The 21,958-nt window shown below is 45.6% G+C and overlaps 1 protein-coding gene across 1 annotated transcript in view; it reads left to right on the top strand.

Moving 5' to 3' along the window:
* The window catches only part of TAOK1 (TAO kinase 1), a 422,716-nt gene that overhangs the window by 379,457 nt on the left and 21,301 nt on the right, over positions 1–21,958 (top strand). The window contains exons 18-19 of the mRNA XM_029611182.1: positions 9,988–10,200; positions 11,864–12,046. Coding sequence (XP_029467042.1) covers positions 9,988–10,200; positions 11,864–12,046 — 396 coding nt within the window. The remainder of the gene's footprint in view (positions 1–9,987; positions 10,201–11,863; positions 12,047–21,958) is intronic.

The following is a 21,958-nucleotide window of genomic DNA, read 5'->3' on the forward strand; positions in this document are numbered from 1 at the left end:
CCACACCCAGGGCTTTGGTCCGAGCAGGAATCGCAATCCCAGATCAACCTCTTGGAGCTGCGAGCAATTTGGTACACCCTACAGGTGTTTCGAGAGCAGCTCCTGAACAAGCTGGTTATTGTTCAGACTGACAATCAGGTAGCTATGTGGTATCTGAACAAACGGGGGGGAACTGGGTCCTTTACTCTCTGTCAGGAGGCGGTCCACATTTGGTTATGGGCCATCGACAATGGCATCACCCTCAGGGCAGTGTACCTCCCAGATGTGGACAACACCCTAGCACAGGGGTCGGGAACCTTTTTGGCTGAGAGAGCCATGAACGCCACATATTTTAAATGTTACAATGTTAAATGTTAAATGTTACAATGTTACAATGTTAAAGATTTAGGCTTCTGGGTGGACAATGATCTAAATTTTAAAAAACACATCTCTACTAGAACAAAAGGAGGATTCCACAAACTACAGGTAATCAAACACCTAAAACCACTGCTTCATCCCCATGACTTCAAAACAGTCCTTCAAGCCCTAATATTCTCCTGTTTGGACTACTGCAATTCTCTTCTAATTGGACTACCCAAGTCATCCCTAAGACCACTACAGCTGCTTCAGAATACCGCTGCCAGAATCTTAACGGGGAAAAGAAAATCTGAACACATCACTCCCGTTCTCAACCAACTACAATGGCTCACAATTGAGAAAAGAATCGAATTCAAAGTCCTCTCAATACTGCAGAAAGCAATTTACAAAGCAGATTACTCTGCTCTTGTTGACGTCATGCATATCTACCAATCCCTACGTACTACAAGAACAACTAGTAAAATACAACTTGTGATTCCATCTCTCCCTCTCGCCAAACTCTCTTCCACCAGAAATAGAGCCATTTCCATCATCGGCCCAAAATTATGGAACTCACTCCCTCAGTACCTCGCTGGTCAAGAAAACCCTAAATCTTTTAAAAAAGAACTAAAATCTTGGCTACTAAGCCAATCTCTTACTGACAGCTCGGACTTTTGATCTCATAACTATCAGTCTACCGATAGGACAATTTATCCCGCCCTCTAACTACAGATATATCCTATTATCTATGAACCCTGTTTTTTCAGTATACCTTACTTGTAATATATCCTGCTGTTTGTTAGACTAATTTTTATGTCTGTTTCTCAGTCTGATTAATGTAATCTGTCAAATTTAAATGTAACTGGTTTGTTATAATGTAAACCGGAGTGAAGGCAACTCTGCTATACCTCGGTATATAAAAAACGCTAAATAAATAAAAATAAATAAAATAAATATTTTAAAATGTAATTCCCTGAGAGCCATACAAGACCTACCAAATTAATTTACTATAACCCCCTACTCTCCTGACGCCCCCAAGACCTGCCAAATTAATTTACTACAACCCCCCACCCTCCTGACCCCCCCAAGACCTGCCAAAAGTCCCTGGTGGTCCAGCGGGGGTCCAGGAGCGGTCCGGGAGCGATCTCCTGGACTTAGGCTGTCAACGCCATGTTGATTACTGGCAGCCGACGGCCCTTTGCCCTTACTATGTCACAGGGGCTACCGCCGCCATTGGTCGACCCCAGTGACATAGTGAGGGCAAAGGGCCGTCGGCGCCATTTTGACTACTGGCAGCCAACAGCCCAAGTCCAGGAAATCGCTCCCGGACCGCTCCTGGACCCCCGCTGGACCACCAGGGACTTTTGGCAGGTCTTGGGGGGGGTCAGGTGGGTGGGGGGTTGTAGTAAATTAATTTTGGAGGTCTTGGGGGGCGTCAGGAGGGTTGGGGGTTTTGTTAGATTTTTACTTTTTTATTAAAGATTTGTCTGCGAGCCAGATGCAGCCATCAAAAGAGCCACATCTGGCTCGCAAGCCATTGGTTCCCGACCCCTGCCCTAGCAGACTCCTTGAGCCATGCATTCCGACCTCATGAGTGGTCCCTCAGTCAAGAGGTAGCGAACTGGATCTTTCGCTCCTGGAGGACCCCGGACATAGACCTCTTCACTTCCTTGGAAAACAGGAAGGTGGATCGCTTCTGCTCCCTAGGCCGGAGGAGCAGTGGATCGATGGCAGATGCTTTTTCGATTCGCTGGGGCATCGGGCTGCTGTACGCTTACCCTCTTCCTCTCATCTCGAAAATGCTTGAGAAGCTGCAGCAGGATCAGGGCTCCATGATCCTGATCGCCCCCTTTTGTCACCATCAGACCTCTACAAGTCCTGGCCTCGCACCCCCCCCCCCCCCCCCCCGATCCGATTGGGGACGGCTCCGGACCTAATCACCCAGGACGGGGGCAGGCTCCATCACCCTAACCTACAAGCCCTGGCTTTCACGGCTTAGATATTGACCGGGTGTCTGTGCAGGCCTTTGGCTTTTTGGAAGGGGTATCGCATGTTATTCTGGAGTCCCAAAAACCCTCCCCCAGGAAATCTTACAATCTGAAGTGGAAAAGGTTTTCAACTTGGTGTGAGGAACACGGTCTGGATCCCTTCTCTTGCTCCCCTCCAGCACTCTTAGGGTATCTGTTACTCTCCGAATCTGGCCTGCAAACCACATTGGTGAAGGTTCACCTGAGTGCCATTGGGGCATACCATCAAAGTATGCATGGTACCGCGATCTCGTCTCATCCATTCGTGGGTGATTTATGATAGGCTTATTACAACTAAAACCTCCCACTCGCCCTTTGGCGATTTCCTGGGATCTCAACGTTGTCCTGTTGCAACTCATGAAATCTCTATTTGAACCGTTGCGATCTTGTGACCTGAAGTACCTTTTCTGGAAGGTTATCTTCTTGGTCGCTGTTACATCAGCCCGCAGGGTTGGTGAACTGCAAGCTCTGGTGTCATATCCACCTTATACAAAGTTTTGTCACTACAAGGTGGTCCTGCGGACACATCCGAAGTTCCTTCCCAAGGTGGTTTCAGAGTTCCATCTCAACCAGTCCATTGTATTGCCTTCTTTTTTCCCTAGGCCCCTGCTAGGTGAACGAGCTCTACATACACTAGATTGCAAGAGAGTGCTGGCCTTTTACTTGGAACGGACGGCGCCTCACTGCCTCTCCACTCAAATTTTTGTTTCCTTTGACAAAAACAGATTAGGGGTCGTTGTCTCTAAGAAGACTTTATCCCATTGGCTGGTGGACTGTATTGGCTTCTGCTCGCACAGGTGGGCTTACAGCTTGATGGTCACATCAAGGCTCACTCCGTACAGGCCATGATTGTCTCGGTGGCTCGCTTGCATGCAGTTCCCATTCATGAGATTTGCAGAGCGGCGACCTGGAGTTCCCTCCACATATTCGCCTCCCATTATTGCCTTAACAAGGATGGCCAGCAGGACAGTCATTTCAGACAATCCGTCCTCTGTAATCTCTTCCAGTCCTGAAAACCCAACTCTCTCTCAGTGGTCCCTGTACTTGGGTGTAGGCCTGCTTCTCTGTTTGCTGCAGCACTAGTTGTTGTGCATGTTGGCACCTGTTGTCTGCTGCACACGATGGGAGTGGCCTGAAGCTACTTAATCACCCATGAGTGAGGACTACCATCCTGCTTGTCCTTGGAGAGAGCAGAGATGCTTACCTGTAACAGGTGTTCTTCAAGAGGATGTTAGTCCTCACGAAACCCACCCACCACCCCACACAGTTGGTTTTTCTCTTGGTTTCTTTGGGGTTTTTTTTCATGAACTCTATGCTATAAGACTGAAGAGGGACCCTGTGTGGACACGAGGTTAGCAGCATGCTGGGCATGCCAGTGTGCCAGTCAAAGTTTCTAGAAACTTTTGACAAGTTTTCCATGCTGGACTCCATCTGATGATGTCACCCATGTGTGAGGACTATCATCCTGCTGTCCTTGGAGAAAACCTGTTACAGGTATGCAACTCTGCTTTATTCACCTTTCCTTTCCTAATAATTCCTATTTGCTTTTTTGACCGCTGCAGCACACTGAGCCAGTGATTTCAGTATATTGTCCTCTGTGATGCCCAGATGCTGGACATTCTCCAGTCTGTGGAGCCTCTTAAAGATATCATGGCAGTCCCCATCCATGAGATACGTCAGATGAGGATGTGGGAGAGCCCCTTATCTGTAGTTCCACTGAGCAACAAGGCAGAAGTGATATATCGTGTCTAGAAGACTCCAGGATTTCAGAAGGTGCAGCTGCCCACTAGTCAGTGGTATTTGAATCCACTCACAAGAAAGTCAAGCAGTCTAGAACCCATTCCTCGGTGCCCTGGGGAAGGATTCTTGTACTCTGGATTCACTTGAAAGGAAGGTTTTCAAGGAGCTTTGTTCAGTGACAGCCCAGCTTCCTATCAGCTCTTCATGAACCAGTATATTTGGCAAATTCTGAAGAGCATGAAAGATATGGCAGAGCAGCTTTCGCAAAAGCAGCATAATGGCCTTGAAACGCTGGTGGACAAGGGCATAGAATGTGAGAAATACATACTCCAATTTGATGTTTTCAAGACAGCATCAGGAGTCTTTGCAGTGGGTATTGGCATGTGGCTGAAAGTCTCAGACCTTCAACCAGGTTATTAAGAGACCAGATATCCAAATGACAGATGAAACTTAATGTGGACAAATGCAAAGTGATGCATATAGGGAAAAATAATCCAAACTGTAGTTATAATAGAGTCCATATTTGGAAAGGGATCTTGACATCATAGTGGACATTACGTTGACATACTCAACTTAGTGTGCCATGGTGGTCAAAAAAGCAAACAGTATGTTAGAAATTATTAGGAAAGGAACGGAGAATAAAATGAAGAATGTCATATTACCCCTGTATTGCTCCATGGTGTGACCGCATCTAGAGTACTGTGTGCATTTCTGGTTGTCACATCTCAAAAATGAGATGTAGTGGGACCAGAAAAAGAAAGGTCCACCAAAATGGTAAAGGGAATGGAACAGGTCCTCTAAGAGGAGAGGCTAAAGAGGTTAGGACTTTTCACCTTGGAGAAGCGATAGCTGACAGGAGATATGATATAAGGGCTATAAAATCATGAGTGGAGTGGAATGGGTAAGGGAAAATTGGTTTAATTTTTCAAAAAATAAAAAGACTAAGTGATACTTTGTAAAGTTACTAAGAAGCACATTCAAAACTAGAAACAAATTGTTTTCAATCAACATGCAATTAAGTTTAGTTTGTTAATTTTTCTTAATCACCTTTCTTCAAGAAAATCAGTGATGTACAATTAATGCCAAATAAAACACAAGCAAAACTATAAAATACAATAGTCATTAACTGTAAGTCACATATAAAAAACACGAAAAACATAATAAAATTATATACAAAATAAGAATAAAAACCAAGCACCAAGGGGGTAGACTCAGGAACAACATCAGGAAATATTTCTTCACAGAAAGGGTGGTGGATACATGGAATGTCATCCTGGAAGAGATATAAAGAGAAGAACAGTACTAGAATTCAAAAGGGCATGGAATAAACAGAGGATCCCTAATGGCTAAAGGTTGGAAATGAAGTAAAGGGGCAATCTGCACAGAGTGGCAGTTACTTCCCTAAACAGCTTGCTGGGCAGACTGGGTGGACCACTTGGGTCTTTTTCTGCCATCACTTACTATGTTACTATGGAATCTGTCTTCTATTTTGTATCCTGCCAGGTATTTGTGACCTGGATTGGCTACTGCTTGACCTTGGTCTGACCTAGTATGGTGGTTCTTATGTTCTTATATAAAGACTCGTTAATGTGTCTTGCAGTGGAGAGAATATCTTTGGAGATGAGGTCAGGAAGCATTGGCTTAGGTTAAAGATTACTGTGTGGCACTTCAGAGCGTCTCCAGTGCCACTCCAGACCTGCCCTCCTCAGCTAAGTGGTACCCAAGTGGAGTGCCGCAGAGGCACTCATCATCCAAGGAGATATTTTCCACTGACCCCTTGGTACTATCAACAAAAGAGATTTACGTAAATGACTAGGGCACACTCAATGAAGTTAGTAAGAAAACATTTAAAACAAACCAATTTTTTTCACACTCAGTGCCAAATTCAGCTCTGGAATTCATTGCCAGAAGATTTGGTTAAGGCAGTTAGTGTAACTGGGTTTAAAAAAAGGTTTGGATAAATTCTTGGAGGAGAATTTCATAAACTGCTATTAATCAAGTTGACTTAGGTAATAGCCACTGCTTATTACTGGCTTTAGTGGCATGGGATCTGTTTAATGTTTGGGTACTTGTCAGGTACTTGTAACCTGGAATGACCACTGTTGGAAACAGAATGTTGGATTTGATGGACCCTCAGTCTGACCCAGTATGGCAACTTCTTATGTTCTTATGTAAAGGATCCTTGTGCTCACCCATGCTAGAGGACCTTCCTGTCAGAGACAGACTAAGGATTTATGTAAATGGTTGGCCTAGAATAACTCTGTACATTTGGGTCTTCAGCATAATATGAAAAGGGTACAGCCTGCATTTATTGGACATCTCTCCAAATCCCCACTAAAATCTGCTTGGTCAACATCTCAGAATCAGGAACTACTACAAATGGAGCTGTCCTCCCTCTTAGAAGCCAATGCAGTCAAGCCCATTTCACCAGGGGAAAGAGGATGGGGATTTTATTCCAAGTATTTCCTGATCCCAAAGAAACGGGGAGGGAGGAGGGATTCCATCCCATCTTAGACCTAAGGGCATTGAATAAGTTCCCAAAAAGAGAAAAGTTCAAGGGGTTTCACTGGGCACCTTGATTCCCTTTCTCAAAAAATGGAACTGGCTATGCTATCTAGATCTAAAGGATGCTTACACTCACATAGAGATATTTATTTATTTATTTATTTATTTAAGATTTTTATATACCGGCATTCATGATACAATCACATCATGCTGGTTTACATTTAAACAGGGGTGCACAATAAATAATAAATAACAAAGTAACTTGGTGGTGTAGAAGAAGGCAGTTACAAATAACAAGGAGGATGGAACTGGGAGAAGAGAAATAAAGGAGAGGATAGTATTGGATCCAGTGATATTTCCAGATCACTGAAAATATCTCAGCTTTGTATCATCTCCAATATTACATACTACCCTTCGGCCTCATGTCAGCACGACATGTTGTCACAAAGTGGCAGCTGGATGATTGGCTGGTCAAAAGCATGTGTCAAGATGGTGCCACATAATAAGCAGAACTATCCAGGTGTTGGAGTTACTAGGGATCTTCATCAACTATCCCAAATCACACTTGAGCTCATAATATAATTTGGAATTTATAGGAGCACTGCTAAATAAGACTCAGGCCTTCATTGTTTAGAAGAGAATTATCACATTGAGATCAACAGTGGGGAGGGTAAGAACAAGTCAGTAGGTATCAGCATCAGCATGTTGAGGATGTTGGGCCTCATGGCATCAACAATCCATGTTACTCTCTTAGCACCTCTTCACATGAGAAGAGCCCAATAGACCCTTAGATTACAGTAGGATCAGGACATTCAAGATCTTCAGGACAGCATCCAAATCACCCAGCCTCTGAAGTACTCCCTGTCCTAGTGGCTGATCCATTGCAATCTAGCAAGGGGTATACCATCAGAATTACTCCAGTTCAAATTGTCGTATCTGGGATAGATAGCTCATGTAGAGGGGCTGTGCACCTACAGCCTTTGGTTGGCTCAGAAAAGCTTCATCAAATAAACTTCTTAGAGTGAAGGGCAGTTCAGTACACTGTGAAGGCTTTCAGAGATCAATTGGCCAGCAAAATTATCCTTGACCAGATAGACAATCAAGTGGCAGTGTTCTACTTCAACAAGCAGAGAGGAATGGGATCATGCCTCCTGTGTCAGAAGACTATCCAAATGTGGAATTGGGTCATTTCTCAGGGAATGGTCCTCAGAGCCACATACCTTGCTGGCAAGGAGAATTTCATGATAGATCCTGAATTTCACGAATGGATCATAGACAGGGAGGTAGCAAACCAGATATCCTGCAAGTAGGGCACATCTGTGATAGATCTTTTAGTGCCCTCTCTAAACAGAAAGATCCCACTCTTCTGCTGCAGAAAAGGAACAAAAAGCAAACTAGCCTCGGATGCCTTTGCCCAGAGTCTACTGCATACTTATCCTCCAATTCCTCTTTTCATAAAGACTTTGTTGAAACTCTGAAGACCATGATACTGTGATTCTTGTAGCTTCTTTTGACTGGGAGAGATTTGGTTTCCACTCCTGTAGGAGATGTCCATTGGGAATCCAGTCAGGCTGAGGAATTTCTCAGCACTTATCAAGTAAGATTGGGGGCTGTTATCCCATCCCAATGTCTGCTTCCTAGCCTTCACAGCCTGGATATTGAAAGGGTACATTTCTGAGGATGTGGCTCTTGTTCTGGCTTCCAGGAAGGACTTCACAAGATGTCATATGGGTCAAGGTTTGTCTTTTGGTTGAAGGAAAGGCCTTGGATCCTTACTCTTTTTCAGTACAAAAACTGCTTGATTACCTTATATATCTTTCAGAGTCAGTTCTTAAAACCAACTAGTTAGGGCTCACCTTAGTGGAATTGGCACTTACTGTCATCATATAGAAAGTAGACTCATCTCTTTACAGCCTTTGGTTGTTCGATTCTTGCAGAGTCTACTTCATTTGTCATGGGACCTCATTGTGGCATTGGCTCAGCTGATGAAAGCTCCCTTTGAGCCCATAGACTCTTGTGAGCTGAAGTACCTGACCTAGGTCATATTATTTATGTTGGTCACTTCAGCCCACAGAATTGGTGAGCTCTAGTTACTTATCCATCTTATACCAAGCTTTTTCATAATAAGATGGTTCTGCACATGCATCCTAAGTTCCTGTCTAAGGTAGTGTCAGACTTCCACTTTAAATAATAAATCATCCTTCCAGCATTCTTTCCAGGGCACATATACTCATAGGTGAACAAGCGCTACGTAGTTTGGACTGTAAGAAATATTAAGCCCGCCTTAATATTATGTTTGGAGTGGACTGAAACCCTTAGAAAATCTATCCAGCTTTTTGTTTGATATCAGCAAACGTGGAATTTCTGTTGCTAAATGCACTCTATCAAATTGACTGGCAGATTGCATTTCCTTTGTTATGCCCATGCAGCCTGAATCTGATGGGCCATACCAAGGTTCACAGTGTTGATGATATAAGTAGCTCATCTAAGATCAACCTCTATGGAGAAGATATATAGGACTGCAATATGGAGTTCTAACCACATATTGCCTTGATTTACTTTTGTAAAATACTGTGATTAATTAAGTAAGTAAGTAAATAAATAAATAAATAAATAAATAAATAATAGCATTCACAATGTACAATTGCTTGGACAGGGGCTCACAATGTGACAGGTTTGGCCATTCTGTCCTGAGGAGTTCTTTGAGATGTACAACCCATTTTCCCAAAGGTCTGTTGTTTTGGTTCCAGCCTGCCCCTACAAAAAAATAAAAAGACAGAAAACACAAAAATAACTTGTTGCCACCAAAAACAATTTTTTGTCTATTGCCACTATTTTGGGTTTTTTCCCTTTTTCATTCTGGGCAGTCTGTAGCTAGCAATTCCTCATGTTTGAGGACTGAATCCTACTTGTCCTCTGATAAAGGAGAGTTGCTCACCTGTAACAGGTGTTCTCTGAGGACGCACGATGTTAGTACCCTTTGTGTTGGTTTCTCCAAGTTTAAGCTAAATTAGAGAGTGAAGGGATCCCTGCATGGACGTGTGGCAGTATAGAATGTGGTATATGCCCAGTAGGGCATGCTCAAAATTTCTAGAAACTCTGAAATCAAATTTCCATGCCAGGCTCCATCCAACGATGTCACTCAAGTGTGAAGACTGATATCTTGCTGTTACAGGTAAGCAACTCTGTTTTCTCCTTTCTTTATTTGAGTAGATATAACATTTTAGCTTTGTGACTGTTATAAGAGAGAGTGCATCCAGATCTAGGGACCCCTTACTGTAGGAGGCAGTGGTCAGGTCTCTCAGTTTCATGATGGCAAAAAGTTCAGTAAAACAATATTTCAGCTGTAAAACCTGCTTTCTTTGCTTTTTCCCTGCAGTCCAAAGAGTTACAGATAAAGAAGCAGTTCCAGGACACATGTAAGATCCAGACCCGACAGTACAAGGCACTGAGAAATCACCTGTTGGAGACTACTCAGAAGAGTGAGCACAAAGCGGTCCTAAAACGGCTGAAGGAAGAGCAGACCCGCAAACTGGCCATCCTAGCTGAACAGTACGATCACAGCATTAATGAAATGCTCTCCACACAAGCAGTGAGTTTCAAGCAATGACCCTGGATGACTCAGCTCTAACTCTGGCTATTTATGAGTATGCTTGATTCTCTTGCCCTAGACATTGTTGGATGGGAATTCTGTAGTACTGATGTCCAGAAGTTAAACAGACTGCTCTAAAATTTATACTAGAAATGGTGGAAAATGAATTATCGTGACTGGATGAATCTGAGCCATACTGCTGCTCATGTCCTGGCTGAGACTTGACTTTGGATGTAATTGCTACTAAAGTGAATGGGATGCTATACTATCAAATTACTGTATTTTTTGCTCCATAACACGCACCTAGGATTCAGAGCGGGAAAATTTAAAAAAAAAAAAAAAAAAAGGTGTGCTTAACCGACTCTGTTCCCGGGCATCTGCGTCTTATGGAGCAAATTAAGGGAGGGCATAAAATGTTTTCATTGCTCCTACCATGTGACAGGGGCCGACCAATGGCACCAGTAGCCCCTGTGACATAGTAAGTGCAACGGCTATCGGCACCATTTTGAATACTTGCAGCCGTCGGCCCGAGTGCAGGAGATCGCTCCCGGACCCCCGCTGGACCACCAGGGACTTTTGGCAAGTCTTGGGGGAGTCAGGAGGGTAAGGAGTTGTAGTTAATTTTTTTTTTGTTTTTGTTTTTTAATATTTGCTCCATAAGACGCACAGACATTTTCCCCCCACTTTTGGGGGGAAAAAAGTGCGTCTTATGGAGCGAAAAATACGGTAAACCTTTTCAGAATTGCCACAAAAATATCCCAAATAGCACCCTTGGTTATGACAGATACATGCTAGATTTTACAACTTTCTTTAAATGCTTCAGCTTAACAACAGGCTTACTAACACTACAACTAACATATGGGACCAATTTTCAGTAAGCCACTGAGCATCAAAATGTACCCCGATACTTGGAGAAGCACAGGTGATCCCAATGCTGTGCCCCAAGGTATGGGGATATGCACACTCTAGAGGTCAATATTGAGCATCATGGGAAGAGAAAAGTTAACTGGGATGTTCAGCAGGACTCAACCAGGTAAGTCTCCAGCTGAAAATATCCAGCTAACTTTACCCTGCTAGTTTAGGCAGCTTCACCCAGGTAGGACTCAATATCAGCACTATCCATCTAAACTTAAGCCTCATCCCCTCGTGCCACCTTTTGTCTAGGTAAGTTTTAGCAAGTAATGACTTACCATTCAGTGGCCAGACAAACCCCTTTGAATATTGACCTCTTAAGGTTTTTCTCTACTTTATGTGCAATTAAGATAATATCATAGTGCAGATTTTTTAACTCTCTTGTTCATGATTTTGTATGTCTATGATTAAAAAAGAAAATATAACTGCAGGAATTTGCACAAGAATCTTTCAACATTTAAAGCTTTCAGTTTAATAACTAGGGAGATTTATTTCCTCCCTCCCTCCCTCCCTCCTCCCACCAATGAGAAGTTTGTCCTTGGGAAGTTTTACGCCATTGTCCTTGCGTTTGCATTGCATTGTGTCTGTCTTGCTGTTGCAAGAATGCACTCCTACTTCCTCTGAAGCTTTGCACTATAGTGAACAATTGTATTAGAGAAAATAGAAATAACCTTTGTTTTTCTTCATCCTGCAGACTGGAGTTGTACAAAGTGTATTTGGCAATAACATATCTTTGTCTTCCGTTTTGCAGCTGCGCTTGGATGAGGCGCAAGAAGCCGAATGCCAAGTTTTAAAGATGCAGCTGCAGCAGGAACTGGAGCTGCTGAATGCCTATCAAAGCAAAATCAAGATGCAGGCTGAGGCACAGCATGAGCGGGAGCTGCGGGAGCTAGAGCAGAGAGTGTCTCTTCGCCGGGCTCTTCTGGAGCAGAAGGTATGGGTAATGCAGTTTTCATTAGGACCACGTTAAGACAGAACACTCAAGGACAAGGATTCAGATCTGGTGCACACTTAGAAATAGGCAAAAAATCACCAGTGTGTAAATTCTAAAACCATTGTGTCTATATTCAGATAGCAAAGGAAAATGTTTTATTTCTATCAATTTAAGAAAAGGGTGGGATAAGTTTTGGTCATATCAGAAGTACTTTCTTTCAGGCCGATACAGTAAGGAGCGGTAGGAAGAGCTGCATTGGTGCCAGGCGCACCCGCGTTTGCCGCACGCACAGTCCGGCTCACCTACCGCTCGATACTGTATTTAAATAGCTTGCAAATGCAAGCTGCGTCCAAGAAGCATCCGTGAAGCTTTAGGCCCGCGCAATCCATTTTACTGTATAGGCACTTTATACAGCGCATATACAGTATCCTGGGTGCGCTGGTACCTGTCATTTCAAATGACATTTGAAATGACAGGCACCAGGAAGTGGATCCCAACATAAAAACCTAAAATCCCCTCCTCCCGAAGAGACTCGACATGTTAAATATGTGAATAAGTGTAACCAACTTACTTTTTGTTTCTTTTTCAGCCCTTTCAGCCTTCTCTGCCGTCCTCCGGAGGGGGCTGCTGGCGGCTTCCAGCGGCCCCCGCCGGCGAAGACGGACGAACGCACGCCCATAGTGCACGGGCACTCAAGCCAATGAAAGCACATGGACGGGCGTGCGTGACGTACGCCGTGACGTCACGCACGCGCGTTCATGTGCTTTCATTGGCTTGAGCGCCCATCAATTTGGGCGCTCAAGCCAATGGCTAGAGCCAGCAAAGAGCATGACGCTTCGAGCGTACGCCGTACGTCACGCACGCCCGTCCATGTGCTTTCATTGGCTTGAGCGCCCGTGCACTACGGGCGTGCGTTCGTCTGTCTTTGCCGGCGGGGGCCGCTGGAAGCCGCTTTCGCCGCCGGCTGCCCCCTCCGGAGGACGGCAGAGAAGGCTGAAAGGGCTGAAAAAGAAACAAAAAGTAAGTTGGTTACACTTATTCACATATTTTACATGTCGAGTCGCTTCGGGAGAAGGGGATTTTAGGTTTTCAATATTTTACATGTCAAGTCGCTTCAGGAGGAGGGGATTTTAGGTTTTCAATATTTTACATGTCCTGTCGCTTCGGGAGGAGGGGATTTTAGGTTTTTAGGTTTTCTTTTGGGGGAAAGTTTGCTGTCTACCCTTACCCCTGCCTCTAGCGCAGGGGTATGGGTAGGCGGTAAATTAGCAGGTTAAACGTGCGGCTAAACTGCAGGTTAAAAAGGCGATAGTCGGGGCGCATGTTACTGAATGGGGGGGAATAGCTAATCCGATCATTTACATCTCATATACATGCCGTGGGCGGAAGGGGTTACTCGTTGATTTAAAGAGGCGGTAAGAATGGGTTAAAGGGGATAGTGAATCGCGGGTTGGACTAAAGCAGCCAAATTGTGAGTAGAAGGCGGGTTAGAAGCAGGGTAACCGCAGCCGCACTTTACTGTATTGACCTGTTTGAAAACACTGGAAGGTTTGATTTACCAGTGCTAAGGACATCTAAGTCTTGCATTACCCAGCAACAAATAAATAAAATATTTTAATCTTGTTTTTAAATTTCACTAATCATCTGTATTTTGGGCTTTAATTGTATAAGGTAATTAGTAAATCAACAAGGATTGGGGACACTCCGTGAAACTAATAGGTAACAAAAAAAAAATGGAGAAAGTATTTTTTCACTCGATACACAATTAAGCTGTGGAATTTATTGCTGGAGGTTGTGTTCGAAGCATCTAGCATAGTGGAGTTTAAAAGAGGTTTGGAAAAGTTCCTGGAGGAAAAGTTAAGTTTGCTTACTTAAAACAGTGTTTTTCATAGATAGCAAGATTATTTAGCCATTAAAAGTGAGTGACTACATTCAGCAGCAGCAAACAAACTCATCTCTCCAAGCTAGTAGAGCTTTGTATTCTACTGAGCATGTGCAGTAGTTGCTTCGTTATCCTCTTCAAGACTATACCAGAGCTAATCCAGCTATGTAGTCTACTCTCCAGGGAGGGTGGGTGGGTATTCCTTGGCCAATTCATTCTGCTATCTACAGAAAATGCCATTTATGGTAAGCAAACTTGTTTTTTCTGCGATAAGCAGGCTGAATTAGTCGTTACATGTGGGGAATCCCAAGCTGAGGATTGCAGCAGAGCTTTTACTTAGTATACAACTGTGCCCACACCATGAAGAGTGGACTGCAGCAAGAACAAATTTTGCAAAACTTCTTGTCCAAATTTGTCAGTCTGTGAGAGGTTATACAGACAGTAGTGGGATGTAAAGGTATGAATGGAAAACCAAGTTGCAGCTTTGCAGATATCTTCAATCGGTACTTCTGGAAGGGGAGAAGCTATGGCTCTCCTTTGATGAGCCTTTACAGAATCTGTGACTTGCAATACTGCTAAAATATAGCAATGTTGAATGCACTCAGCCAGCCAGTTAGACAAAGTACGCTTGATGACCGCTACTTCTAGTCTGTTGGGATCGTATGAGACAAATAATTGGGAGGTTTTACGATGCAGCTGAGTTTATTTGTTGTAATACGCTAAGACCCTTTTGCAGTCCAGAGAATGTACATGGGGCTTAGGAAAGAAGGTCAGCAATACGATGGATTGGTATAGAAAGCCAAAGCTAACTTCGACAAAAACTTCGAGTGAATATGGAAAGCCACCCTCTTGTGGAAGAATTGCAGATACAGAGGATAATGGACAAGATCGTCTAACAGATGTTACTGCGATGAGGAGCACCACCTTCTATGTCAAGTACTTTAGAGAAACTGATTCCAGTGTCTTAAAGGGAGGATTCATCAGTTGGGAAAGGACCATATTCAGGTCCCACAGAACAGGTGGCTTTTGTACCAGGGGCTTGACATGCCACAGACCTTTCATGAAATGAGATATCAGTGGATGAGTAGAGATGGGTTTGCCATTCTGTTGTGTATGGTAAGCTGCTATAGCGCTTAGATGCACTCGCACCGAGAAGGTGACAAGGCCTGAGTCAAACAGGTGAAGCAAGTATTTCAGCAAATGCTTAGGTTTGCATGAAAATGGTCCAAACCTATTTTGAGTATCCCATTTGAAGTATCCCATTTGAAGGCATAATTTCTTCTAATTGAAGGCTTCCTAGATGAGATAAGTATATCTACAGTCTCTGTAGTTTAGTGAGATTTGCGATCACTGAATGCTCAACATCCAAGCTGTGAGGTTGAGGGCTGAATGTTTGGGATGGTACAATGTTCCAACTTTCTGAGTTAAGAACACAAAATGTGTTCCCAGATGTATGAGAGGACTGCTGGAAAGTTGTACAAGATATGCATACCAGATCTGTCTGGGCCACGCCGGGGCAAAGAGTATCAACGAGCATGGTCCTGAAGAACCTTTTGCTCCATTCTGGCAATAAACAGTAATGGTGCAAAAGCATACATGTGATTTTTGTCCCCAATCAAGAAGGAAAGTATCCTGTGCTAGTCTATGATTGCTTGACATAATTAAGCAAATTAATTTTAGTTTTGTGTTTAGTGGTGATACAAATAGGTCCATTGATAGTAGACTCCATAAGCTGAAGAGTTCGTTGGACAGTGATTACTATAGAGACCACTCATGTGGTTGAAACACTGCTGAGGCGATCCTCTAGCATGCCGGAGATCTTGTCAGATAGGTGGCCATATAACAGCTTGATTTCTTTCCGTCCAATTACAAATTTTCAAGGCTTCTTGGCAAAGAGACCATGATCATGTTTCTCCCTGTTTGTTGATGAGAGTACATTTTGGATGAGTAATGTCATGATATTTGCTTGGTCAGCTCCTGCAACAAGTTTATCCAAGCCCCAATGAACTTTAGTCACTGAGTGGGCTCAATGTTCGATTTTCTAGCATGTAGCCAGATGGATTCAGGATCAATGGGTATTGTGCTCTTCTGCTAGCAGATGGGAGACAGAGTCAGATTTCAAAGCTGACGTCACTCTAGATATACCCCTGCAGTAACATCATCTCTTCAGTATTCTCTTCGAAAAGCCATTGTGGATATATCTTTGCTTAAATAACTTGATTAAACTTGAGTAAAACTTGAACTGGTTCAACTAATTTCCAAACTGGAGACCGCCGGTGCACTCAACCAATTAACACAAACACCAGACAAACTGTGTGGGTGTCTTGAACTAGGGGTAGGTCACGGCTTACCCGTATTTGCTTAGTCTCGAGGTTTGTTATCCGAGATTCTCCTATGGGTGGGATGCTGAGTCCATCTGTCTACACTAAGGAAAACGAAATTATCAGGTAAGTAATTTCTCCATTTCCTAGCGTGTAGCCAGATGGACTCAGGACCAATGGGATGTTCAAAAGCTACTCCCGGACAGGACGGGAGGCTGCCTGTGGCCTACCTAATACTGCCCTCGCGAAAGCTGTGTCTTCCTGGGCCTGAACATCCAGGCGGTAGAACCTGGAGAAGGTGTGTATGAAGGACCACATCGCCACCAGACATATCTCGGCGGGCGACAGCAGCTTGGTTTCTGCCCAGGAGACTGCCTGGGCCCTCGTAGAATGAGCCTTAACCTGGAGAGATAAGGGCTTTCCTGCCTCTATGTAGGCTGCCTTGATTACTTCTTTGATCCAGCAGGCTGTGGTTGCCCGCGAGGCCGTTTCTCCTTGTTTCTTCCCGCTGTGAAGAACGAATAAGTGATGCATTTTGCGCACCAGTTCTGATCTTTCCAGGTGTCGCACCAGGAGTCTGCTGACATTCAGGTGGTGACGAAGGCTTGAGTCTTCCGAGTCCTTATGTTCATCCGGAGCTGGTAGCAAGATGGTTTGGTTCAAGTGAAATTCGGAAACCACTTTCGGAAGGAAGGAGGTGACAGTGCGCAGTTGTATGGTTCCAGGTGTGAACCTGAGGAACGGTTTCCGACAGGATAGAACCTGTAGTTCGGAGATGCGACGAGCTGAACATATTGCCACCAGGAATGCAGTCTTCAATGTTAAGAGGAGTAGTGACAGACTGCGTGTTGGTCTGAAGGAAGCCCCAGCTAGGAAGTCTAATACTAGATTGAGATTCCATAGAGGCACCAGCCACTTTAGGGGTTGTCGGAGTTGTTTAACCCCTTTCAGGAAGCGGGACAAGTCTGGATGGGTTTATAGCCAGATACCGTCAACTTCTGCTTTGAAGCAGGTCAGTGTGGCTACTTGGACCTTGAGGGAGTTGAGTGCCCTCGGTTCTGGCACCACCACTGTCGGTTCCACTTCACCGACTATAAGTGCCTGCGCCCCGTACCCTAGGGTTTAGCCTCCCTCCTCGACCTGGACATTTTGCTGGTGAACAAGAAGCCCCCTATGACCCATGGGGGGATGCTTCCTCTGAGCATTCCTCGGAGGCTTCCAAGGACCTTCTGTCAGAGCCTTCCCCTCCAGAAGAGAGATGGCGCTCCCCTCCGGAGGATCTCTCCTTCGCAAGTTTTGTCAGGGAAATGGCAGAAAATATTCTCTTTCAACTTTCCACAGAAGAGGACGCCCACCACAAGATGTTGGAGGTCTTACAGTTTGTGGATGCTCCTAAGGAGGTGATGGCTGACCCGGTACATAAGGTTCTTCAGGACCTCCTTCACCATCTCTGGGAACATCCAGGTACTGTGCCTCCAGTCAGTAGGAAGACGGATGCCAGCTACCTGGTTCAACAGGCCCTAGGTTTTCAGAAGAGCCAGTTGCCACAGCAGTCCGTGGTGGTGGAATCCGCCCAGAAAAAGACCAAAAGGACCCGCCCCTCCGGGAAAAGACCAGAGAGCCTTAGTCACCCTGGGTCAAAGGGTCTTCCAGGGTTCCATGCTTATCGCTCGCATAGTGGCATACCAGTTAAACATGAACCAGTATAACAGGAACCTCTGGAAAGAGGTCCAGGAGTTCACAGAGACCCTGCCACAGCAGTTTCGGGAGGGCCTAGAATCCATCCTCCAAAAGAGATTGGAGGCTGGAAAACACGAGGTGAGAGCGGCCTATGATGTTTTTGAAACAGTGTCAAGAGTCTTAGTGGCAGGCATTAGTGCCAGATGCTGGGCCTGGCTAAAAACCTCAGACCTTCATCCAGAGGTCCAAAAAAAATTGGCTGACCTCCCCTGTACAGGAGAAAACCTGTTCGGGGACAAGATACGAAACGCAGTGGCCCAACTCAAGGATCACCATGAGATCCTGCATCATCTATCAACTACCACCACAAATGCCTTCTCAGTGACACGTAGAGGTCCGCGTAAGGATACCAGGAAGCGCACTCAGTGAGGGCCATGGCAGCGTCATTGGCACACTTCCAGGCGGTCCCTATTGCCGAAATCTGCAGGGCCGCGACATGGAGCTCCCTTCACACCTTCGCAGCGCATTACTGCTTGGACAAGGATTGTCGACAGGACAGCGTCTTTGGCCAGTCTGTCCTCCGTAATTTGTTTCTAGTGTAAGAACCCAACTTTTCCTACTTAGGGCCCAGTGTGATATTCAGGCTGCCCCGTGTTGCCAACATCACTCCTGTTGTGCTGGTTGCACGTATTGAGTGACTGATGGCCCAGGGTATTCTGGGAGCAGCCTGCAGCTTTCTATTCACCCATCTGTGAGGACTACCATCCTGCTTGTCCTCGGAAAAAGCAGAGTTGCTTACCTGTAACAGGTGTTCTCCCAGGACAGCAGGATGTTAGTCCTCATGAAACCCGCCTTCCACCCCGCAGATTTGGATTCGCCTGTGTTTTGTTTTATTTTTCGCTCGTATTTTTCTGCTATGAAACGAGACTGAAGGGGGACCCCGTGTGGCCATGGGTTGGTGGCATGCTGGACATACTCAATGTGCCAGCCAAAGTTCTAGAAACTTTGACAAAAGTGTTCCGTGACAGGGCTCCATCTGATGAAGATACCCAATAACATGCAACAGGCACAACAACAGGGGTCAGGTTGGCAACAACGGGGGCAGTCTGAATCTCATATTGGGCCCTAGGTAGGGAGAGTTGGGTTCTCACACTGGAAATAGGTTACGGAGGACAGACTGGCCAAAGACGTTGTCCTGTCGACCGTCCTTGTCCAGACAGTAATGGGCTGTGAAGGCTTGGAGGGAATTCCACGTTGTGACCTTGCAGATTTTGGCAATAGGCCCTGTCCCACGGGATGGTGCTCAGGGCCTTGTACCTGTCTGGAATGGAGAACGTGGTGGTGGACAGGCTGAGTCAAACCTTCAGACCCACTAGTGCTCCCTGGACCAGGGAGTAGCAAATTGGATTTTCTGCCTCCAGGGTATCCCAGATGTAGATCAGTTTGCGTCCCCCTACAACAGGAAGTTGCCTTTGTTCTGCTCCCTATAGAAATCAGGCAGCAAACCAGCCTCAGATGCCTTTGCCCATCATTGGGGCAAGGGTCTTCTGTATGCGTATTTTCCAATTCCCTTAGTGGCGAAGACTCTGTTAAAGCTTCGTGAGGACAGAGGAACTATGATACTCCTAGCCTCTCACTCACTGAGACAGGTCTGGTTTCCACTCCTGTGGGCATTGTCCATCTGGAAACCGATCAGTCTGAGGACCTCCCCATATCTCATCATGCAACATGAGGGCTGGCTACGGCATCCCAAACTTCAGGCCCTGTTGCTCACAGCTTGGATGTTAAGAGGTTAATCCTACAGATGCTTGATCTTTCAGAGGATGTGTCTTGGTGCCTAGTGGCTTCCAGAAAGCCTTCCACTAGAAAGTCCTATGGACTGATTCTCCTACCCACACAAAAACTACTTGACTACCTTCTACACCTATCTGAGACTGGCTTAAAAACCAGGTCCGTTAGAGTTCATCTTAGTGTGATTGGCGCATACCACCACAGTGTAGCTGGTATGCCCATCTCTGTACAGCCTATAGTTGTATGTTTCATGTGAGGCCTGCTTCAGTTGAAGGCACCCCTAAGGCCTCCCTCTGTGTCTTGGGACCTCACCATGTTGTTAGTTCAACTGATGAAAGCTTGTTTCGAGCCGTTGCGCACCTGTGACCTGAAGCACCTGACCGGGAAGGTCATATTTTTGGTGGCAGTCACTTCAGCACACAGGGTCAGCAATCTCCAGGCCTTAGTGGCTTATCTAGCTTATCTGGCTTATCTAGCTTATACAAGGTTGTCTTGCGTACACACCTTAAATTCTTGCCTAAGGTGGTGACAGATTTCCATCTTAACCAGTCAATCTTTCTGCCAATTTTCTTTCCCAGGCCCCATTCGCACCAAGGCGAATGAGCACTGCACAGTTTGGACTGCAAGCGAGCCTTAGCCTTCTACTTGGAGCAGACAGAAGCCCATAGACAGTCCACCCAACTTTTTATTTCTTTTGATAGGAATAGGTTGGGCCTATTCCTATCAATATCCGATTGGCTAAAAGATTGCATCTCCTTCTGTTATGCCCAGGTGGGACTGCATCTTGGGGATCACGTCAAGGCTCATTCTGTCAGAACCATGGCAGCATAACTGGCCCTCTTGCGAGCAGTTCCTGTGGAGGAGATCGGCAAGGCTGCGACATGGAATTCCCTGTACGTACCCGGATCAGTCTAGACAGTGGGTTGTGTCTCTCTTCCAGCAGATGGAGCCAGAGAAAAGCTTGAAGGGTGCTCTCTTATAGCCTGGAGCGCCCTCTGCGTCCCTTCAGTATTTCTCTGACTCCAGCAGATGAAGGTTGCAGAACATGCGGTTCCCCATTTCAGCTAGAGGAGGATAGAAGTTTAGATTTCTCTCTCTCATTCCTCCTTAAATTCTTTCACTGTCTGGATGGATCAAGTTTAAAAAAAGAAAAAAAGGAGGGTTTTTGGCTTCTCAGTCAATTCCAAACTTGCAGGCAGAACTGGTAGCAATATTACCTGGCATTTTTCAGAATAGATTTCGTAAGTTTTTGTACTTTTTCCTTCTCAGGCTTCTCTGACTTACAGGGGTGAATGTTGGTGGTCCAACCTCTCCCCCCCTCACGATGGCATGCTGCCCTGAGACACCGCCTTCCTCGGGGCAGCGCTAGCAGAGAGGTGACATTCCTCTGCTTTTTGTTAAAAAAAAAAAAAAGCCAAGTCGTTGTTTTCTGAGCGGAGGTTCTCTTACCCGATCCTGCCAGGCTCCGGGGGTGTTTCTCATTTAATACCAGACTTTCCCTTCCCCCATGCCGTGCTCAGCGTGATGTGCTGCCTGCGGAGAGCCTGGGACGCGTCTCTCCCGCGAAGGCATTTGTTTGAGGTGCCTTCCCGACGGGGAGGGTCCCTCGAGGCCAGCTGGACGTTTGGCTTTGCGCTCCCAGACGCGACTGCTCACTGAGGGGCTGGCCCCAATCCCGTCTAGTGCAGGAACTGCAGCCATTTTGTTTTCAGAGTCGGGCGCTCCTAGGCAGCCAAATGAGGATTCAGACGGCGGTTTTTCTCCTTCCCCACGGGTTTTAACTCCGGTTAACCCCCCCAGGCCAGTGGACCTTCCTGCCATTCCTCACTTGGGACCTCCACCCCACCCCACCCCCCCAGCCTTTTTTCGGTGGATTTTGTGCTTCTTTTGCACAATGCTTATTTGGCCAGTTTGGAACAGCACCAGGATGCATCTTCAGGCCCCCCTCCTCCTAAGGTGATTAGATTGACAGATCCTCTGCAGTCTGCTGCAGTTCCACAGGGGTCCACTGCATCTCCTCAGGGATCTTACCGAGTCAGGGTGGTCCCCCATCCAGATCCTTCTCCCCGGGGCCGGACCAGGACCAAGATGATCTGACTTCTCACATGCACATGGAAGGGGATGACCCTAGGGTCTTACACCTGTTTGAGGGATGAACTTGATCCTCTCATCCCCCATGTCCTAGCAGAGTTGCATATTGAGGCTCCACAGGATCCACCTGGCACCAGTACGGGGACC

Source organism: Rhinatrema bivittatum, chromosome 8 (genome assembly GCF_901001135.1).
Source record: "Rhinatrema bivittatum chromosome 8, aRhiBiv1.1, whole genome shotgun sequence".
Lineage (NCBI taxonomy): Eukaryota > Metazoa > Chordata > Amphibia > Gymnophiona > Rhinatrematidae > Rhinatrema > Rhinatrema bivittatum.